General features: G+C 53.9%; 1 protein-coding gene across 1 annotated transcript in view; it reads left to right on the top strand.

The window, feature by feature from the left end:
- Positions 1–6,854, top strand: part of FGFR1 (fibroblast growth factor receptor 1) — a 38,403-nt gene extending 31,549 nt beyond the window's left edge. The window contains exons 8-17 of the mRNA XM_008582816.1: positions 897–1,093; positions 2,010–2,155; positions 2,392–2,513; positions 2,940–3,050; positions 3,728–3,918; positions 4,545–4,667; positions 4,892–4,962; positions 5,288–5,425; positions 5,570–5,675; positions 5,791–6,854. Coding sequence (XP_008581038.1) covers positions 897–1,093; positions 2,010–2,155; positions 2,392–2,513; positions 2,940–3,050; positions 3,728–3,918; positions 4,545–4,667; positions 4,892–4,962; positions 5,288–5,425; positions 5,570–5,675; positions 5,791–5,967 — 1,382 coding nt within the window. The 3' untranslated portion in view covers positions 5,968–6,854. The remainder of the gene's footprint in view (positions 1–896; positions 1,094–2,009; positions 2,156–2,391; positions 2,514–2,939; positions 3,051–3,727; positions 3,919–4,544; positions 4,668–4,891; positions 4,963–5,287; positions 5,426–5,569; positions 5,676–5,790) is intronic.

The following is a 6,854-nucleotide window of genomic DNA, read 5'->3' as shown; positions in this document are numbered from 1 at the left end:
AAGAGGGCTCGTGTGCGTGCGGACGTGAAGCCCTCCCAGCCCTCTCATAGTGAATGGAAGGTGGACTGAACGGGCTTGGCTGGGGGGGGGGGGGCTCAATTCTAAACAAAAGTGGGAGAAGAGAATAAAACACCCTCCTCCCATTTCCTTGAGTTTCATGAGTTAGGGCTGTGAGTAGAATCCTTAAGAACTGTAAAAACATTTATTTTTTTCATCTAGAGCAGCCCAAACATGTCCGGACATTAAATCAGCTTTGCTTGTGGTCTGGCCCGGCAGAGGTGGCACGGATGTGGGTGGGATATTTAGTCAGGACACAGCCAGTTCCCTCCCTGCTTGGTTTGTCCTCATTCTGCATGTGCCACAACATGCCAGTGCTGTGGCACGTGGATATGGACAAGGCATCAGTCCTGCCCTCCAGGACCTTGTGGCCTCCCAGGGACAAAGGACTCAGAAACAGTCCATCTGTCCTCATGTGATAGGTGTATGCACACAGTGCTGAGGCTCTGCAGAGAAGGGCCACGTTTCCAGGAGGAGACTGAGAAAGGCATCCAGAATGACTTCTCCGTGCCCCTTGCAGGGTACCTGGTGCCCACCTAGCCCAGCAGTCAGTCCAGCTGAGCAAGGAGACTTGGAATGAATGAGGATCGGACTTGTGTAGCAAGACAGTTCTAGTCCATCCCTCTTATGGGGTTGGAATCAGTTTAAGGAAGCTTCACATGTCATAGGATGCCTGATCCTTTCGGTGCCAGAATCCCAATCCTAGCAGGGATGTGGCTTGGTTTTCCTCCTCCCTAAAAGTTCCCAGGGCAAAGGAGATGGGTGTCATCTTTGTAATGGAGCAGGGCCCCACGGACGCAGCCCCAGAGCCTGCTCACACTCTGTTCACACTGACTCAGCCCTGGAAGAGAGACCAGCGGTGATGACGTCGCCCCTGTACCTGGAGATCATCATCTACTGCACAGGGGCCTTCCTCATCTCCTGCATGGTGGGATCCGTCATCATCTACAAGATGAAAAGTGGCACCAAGAAGAGCGACTTCCACAGCCAGATGGCCGTGCACAAGCTGGCCAAGAGCATCCCCCTGCGCAGACAGGTAACAGAAAGTAGATGGGGGATTTGCATGCTCGGCACCCTCTTCTCTCCCTGTGCCTCCAGAGGCTTCTCCAGGGTCCTCTCATACCCTGCCCTCTCCATTGTCCCTAATCTACCACTTTGGGCTTTGCTTTCTGACTTCTGGGCCAGGCACAGCGGAACATCCTGAATTAAGTGCTCCAGAGTCTGTTTCAAGCTTGTCTAGCCCATAAATTCCCTGTACCTTTCCATACCCCAACTGCAAGTCCTCCGCTCACCTGGCACATGGATTGAGAGAGGTGCAGAGATACAGGGTAAAGAAGAGGACCTGAGTTGGTCCCCAGATGCCCTCTCTCTCCCCTTGTGTAAGGAAATATGTGTGCCCACCCTCCCCTCGTGTAAAGAAATGGTGCAGAAGGTAAAAGCACGTAAAAGAGTGACCTTTCACACAGAACACTGTGAATTCTAGAAGTTGCTTTGGGAGTTAAGAATCCATAATCTGAGGCAGGGTTTTTGCAAAGAATCGGGGCAAGAATAGAGTTGCTATTGGGATAAGTTAAGAAATGTCAAGCCTGAAGAGGGACGTCTGGTCGGCACATTTTGAAGGTGAGAGTGAGTGGTTGTTGGAAATAAGTCAGTTCTCGCACTCGGGTTTTCTGACCTCAGGATAAGTTAAGAAATGTCAAGCCTGAAGAGGGACGTCTGGTCGGCACATTTTGAAGGTGAGTAGAGTGAGTGGTTGTTGGAAATAAGTCAGTTCTCGCACTCGGGTTTTCTGACCTCATGTGGTCTTTCTACTGCTCCGCGCTGGGGAAGGAACACCAGACACACAGAAACGTAGCTCGGCCACTGGTGGAGAGCCCTGTCTAGGGACAGGAAGGAGTCTGCCACTGCTTCCCCTCTCCTTGCTGGAAGGGTGACCCCACTCTTCCCTGCAGGTGTCAGCTGACTCCAGCGCATCCATGAACTCTGGGGTTCTTCTCGTTCGACCCTCACGTCTCTCCTCCAGTGGGACCCCCATGCTGGCTGGGGTCTCTGAATATGAGCTTCCAGAAGACCCTCGCTGGGAGCTGCCTCGAGACAGGTAATGCTCTTAACTTCCAGCCTTTCGAGGACATCCCTTGCTTGTTACTCTGATGCTGGAAGGTGTGTATACAAAAGCCTTCTGGGGAGTGAGGGTGCATGAGGTGCCTGCAGAAGGAATCATCTGCACTCTCCACTCGCAGTTGGGTGAGACACGGAGAGGTGGAGGTAGGGTGTCCTCTGAAGGTTTGAACTTTACCAGCCACAGCTTATGCTGTTCTCTGTTTCCTTCAAAAGACTGGTCCTAGGCAAACCCTTGGGAGAGGGCTGCTTTGGGCAGGTGGTGTTGGCAGAGGCCGTTGGGCTGGACAAGGACAAACCCAACCGTGTGACCAAAGTGGCGGTGAAGATGTTGAAGTGTAAGTGATGTTTCCGTCCTTGCAAAAACAACCCCTACCCTTTTCAAGCAAACTGTGGGCCTTGGGCCAAGTAGAACACCTTCTGTGTGCTACGCTGCCTGCTTAGGGTTACCTGGGAGTGGAGGGGCATGCTGCACCCCGAGATGGCTATCATGTCACGTGGCGTCCACCTGGGCCGTGGTTAGGTGTTTATCCTAGATTCCATCTCTGGTTGATGTTCTCACTGCATCCCCTGCCAGTCACTAACACATACTGTAACAACAGCTCCCATAAGAGGGAAGGCAAAATAAACTTGGATGGGAGGGGAGAGGTGAGAAGCAGGGGCTCCTCAGCATGCACCCTCTCCCCTCTCCCTTAGCTCTTCTCCTGCCTCCCTTCCTCCCAAAGTAAATGAGTCTCACCCCTCTCTCTGGTTTCGGTGTCAAGCGGATGCAACAGAGAAAGACCTGTCAGACCTGATCTCAGAAATGGAGATGATGAAGATGATCGGGAAGCACAAGAACATCATCAACCTGCTGGGGGCCTGCACGCAGGACGGTGGGCACCGAGCCGGGCTGGCCTTCCCGCCGCCCCTGGGGCAGGGTATAGGCCTCATGCCATCAGGGAGAAGACCTGGGCCGGGGTCTCAGTGACAAGGCCTTTCTCAGCCACGCATAAGGAAGGGGGTTAAGAAGAGAGGCTGAGTGAGCAGTGGTTGGATTGTATTTCTTGGGCCTGATGCCCATTGGTGGTCACTCAAGAATGCGGACACCTAGGTTCACACACACAGTGTGTAGATGGGAACATATGAGTAATTCTGGTCCAAATTAAGTCTCTTATCCCCAACTTTGCTCAGGAACTTTCTGGACTGTGCTGGGAAGAATTATTTCTGTGACTTTCTTTGGGTAGTAAAATGAATTTCCCTGGTCCCCTAAAGCGGATGCAGGGAAGGGGAGGCTAGGATTGGAAACAAATGTGGGGCATGCTGTTGGGGTGGTTTCTTTGAGGTGGAACTAGACCTGCTTGCCTCCTGCCTGCCCTGATGGTCTCTTCCTCCTGTGCCCCAGGTCCTCTGTATGTCATCGTGTTTCCCTGGTCCCCTAAAGCGGATGCAGGGAAGGGGAGGCTAGGATTGGAAACAAATGTGGGCATGCTGTTGGGGTGGTTTCCTTGAGGTGGAACTAGACCTGCTTGCCTCCTGCCTGCCCTGATGGTCTCTTCCTCCTGTGCCCCAGGTCCTCTGTATGTCATCGTAGAGTACGCCTCCAAGGGCAACCTGCGGGAGTACCTGCAGGCCCGGAGGCCCCCTGGGCTGGAGTACTGTTACAACCCCAGCCACAACCCAGAGGAGCAGCTCTCCTCCAAGGATCTGGTGTCCTGTGCCTATCAGGTGGCCCGAGGCATGGAATATCTCGCCTCCAAGAAGGTGTGGCGCTTGAAGGATCCGTGGGTGAAGTCGGGGTGGAGACAGAGTCCTCCTGGTACTCCAGCTTATAACTTTTAATCCTCTGGTGGAATCATATACATTCTGAACACAGACTCCAGTCAGTGTAGCCTAGTGGCTTTGGGGACTGACTGAATTCAGTTCAAATACGTGCACTGCCACTTTCTGTGCAGCCTCAGGCAGCCACATAGCATCTTACAATATAAAATAAGAATAAAATGAAATTGTGCCTGTGAGAGTGTTAGTACAGGTTTTGTCTGAGCCCCAGCCCAGTGTGAGGATGCTGTGCCTGTCCTAAAAGGACATGTGCATAAAAGTTCAGCCTTTTGGTGCAAACCCAAAAGCTAAGAGTTGGGAGGACCAGGAAAGGAGGCCAGTAAGGAGGGTTTGCTGAAGTGCTTGGGAAGCCTGCGCTGGAGGCGTTCGGAGTAGAGAACATTCTAGGAGGGAAGGAGAGTGGTCCGCGGGTAGAGTGATGTGGCAGGGAGAGGCCAGTGAGTCAGTAGGTCCGCTGGCCACTGAGAATGAGCATCAGGGTGGAGGGACTCAGACGCAGCGGTTGTCCCTCACCTGCCTCCCACCCTCATCCTCCTCCGTCCTCCCCACAGTGCATACACCGAGACCTGGCCGCCAGGAACGTCCTGGTGACGGAGGACAACGTAATGAAGATTGCAGACTTCGGCCTAGCTCGGGACATTCACCACATCGACTACTATAAAAAGACGACCAACGTAAGTGCTGACAGTGTACCCGGCGTGTGTCCTCTGCCCTGCCCGGGACACTCCTCCACTAGGCTTCCTCCTGCTCAGGTTTGTCTTCTGTGACCCAGCGCGGGTGGCTTTGCCTGAGAAACTGTGTGGTAGGAGGGGCTGAAGGTGTGCATGCCACCCCTGGGGCCATCCTGCCTGTCCCCTCATTGCCCCGGGCCACCCCTGTCTCCCTGTGCTGCTTGCAGGGCCGACTACCTGTGAAGTGGATGGCACCTGAGGCGCTGTTCGACCGCATCTACACCCACCAGAGCGACGTGTGAGTTTGTAACAAGCGATCACCAGGCACACGTGGGCTAGAGAGTTCCCAGCACAGCACAGTCCTCCGTTCCCCTCTGGGTTGATGACAGTCTCCCCTGCATCTTGGGGAGAAAAAAGAAAACATTTTCTATATCCACTTACTTTGCTCCCCGACACGGAAAGGCCCATCTGCTCTCCGCACTGCCTCCTGGTATCCCTCTCGGAATTCAGGATTTGTGTTGGGGGAGGCGAAGGTCAGGATGAGTACCTGACATGCTGGTGGAAAAGCCGCGGGTGGCCTCGCTCTGTGCCCTAAGACCCAGAGGCACTGTGCTTATCCACAGGTGGTCCTTTGGGGTGCTCCTGTGGGAAATCTTCACTCTGGGCGGCTCCCCATATCCTGGTGTGCCTGTGGAGGAGCTTTTCAAGCTGCTGAAGGAGGGTCACCGTATGGACAAGCCCAGCAACTGCACCAATGAGCTGTAAGCCTGAGGAGCCACGTGAGGTCCCGAGCCAGGCCCTGGGCAGAGTGGGCTTGGCAGGCAGAGGAAGCAGCCCCACCCAGCCAGCCCTCCCACAGGCCCTCCTTTCCCACCTGCCTCCTTGACCTTACGGTCCTGCCACAGGTACATGATGATGCGGGACTGCTGGCATGCAGTCCCCTCTCAGAGACCTACCTTCAAGCAGCTGGTGGAAGACCTGGATCGCATTGTGGCCTTGACCTCCAACCAGGTGAGACCGCCCGTGCTGGACCTCAGGCCATCACCACAGGGGCACAGCTCCAGGAACTGGTCCCGCCACAGGGAGGGGCGCCCTGCCCATTGTCCTTCCCTCTCACCCATCACAGGAGTATCTGGACCTGTCGATGCCCCTGGACCAGTACTCTCCCAGCTTTCCCGACACCCGAAGCTCTACCTGCTCCTCAGGAGAGGATTCTGTCTTCTCTCATGAGCCGTTGCCGGAGGAGCCCTGTCTGCCCCGACACCCAGCCCAGCTTGCCAATGGTGGACTCAAACGACGCTGACTAGCCCCCCACTCTCCCTTCCAAACCCCATTGTTCGCTGTGACCCTCACCCACAGCTCCCTGCTGGACTCACTGCCTTTCCCTAGTCCCCTTCCTGCTGGTAGGAGCCAGCTGCCTACTTGAGGCCTTCCTGTGTGGCCTTCGCCCCACTGAGCTCACCGCTGTTCCTCCTCCTCCTCTCCACCTGCTGTGAGAGAGAGGAGCAAAGAGGCAGGTACTTGCTGATGGCCACTTTGTTCTCTCCCACGTGTTGGACCAAGACCCCTCCCTGCCACCTAGCGCTGCCTGGAGGGTTGGGAGTGGGAGATGAACGGCACGCGAGTGAGAGCTCACTGAGCTTACTTGTGTTGGTTTTGTCTGTTTCACTTTACCCGGGAGCCCCTTGCATTCTGGTGGCAGGTGCCTTGTCCTCGGGGCTGCAGCATAGGGAGGTCAGTACATCAAGCCTCAACTGAAGGTGACCTCTGCTCCAGATGGATGGTGCCAGTGGCTTATTAATTCCAGTACTAATTTGCTTTGCTGACCAAATACCTGGTACCAGAGGACAAGGAGGCAAAGGCTGGGAGCAGTGTTGTGGCCCTGGGGCCCAGCCCCAAACAGGGGCTTTGTATATAGCTATGAAGAAAACACAAAGTGTATAAATCTGAGTATATATTTACATGTCTTTTTAAAAGGGTCATTACCAGAGATTTACCCACTGGGTAAGATGCTCCTGGTGGCTGGGAGGCATCAGTTGCTATATATTAAAAACAAAGAAAAAAAAGGAAAATGTTTTTTAAAAGGTCATATATTTTTTGCTACTTTTGCTGTTTTATTTTTTTAAATTATGTTCTAAACCTATTTTCAGTTTAGGTCCCTCAATAAAAATTGCTGCTGCTTCATTTTTA

This window comes from Galeopterus variegatus, unplaced genomic scaffold, assembly GCF_000696425.1.
Source record: "Galeopterus variegatus unplaced genomic scaffold, G_variegatus-3.0.2 Scaffold2727, whole genome shotgun sequence".
Taxonomy (NCBI): domain Eukaryota; kingdom Metazoa; phylum Chordata; class Mammalia; order Dermoptera; family Cynocephalidae; genus Galeopterus; species Galeopterus variegatus.
Note: the sequence above shows the minus strand (reverse complement) of the source record. Positions and strands in the feature narration are given on the sequence as shown.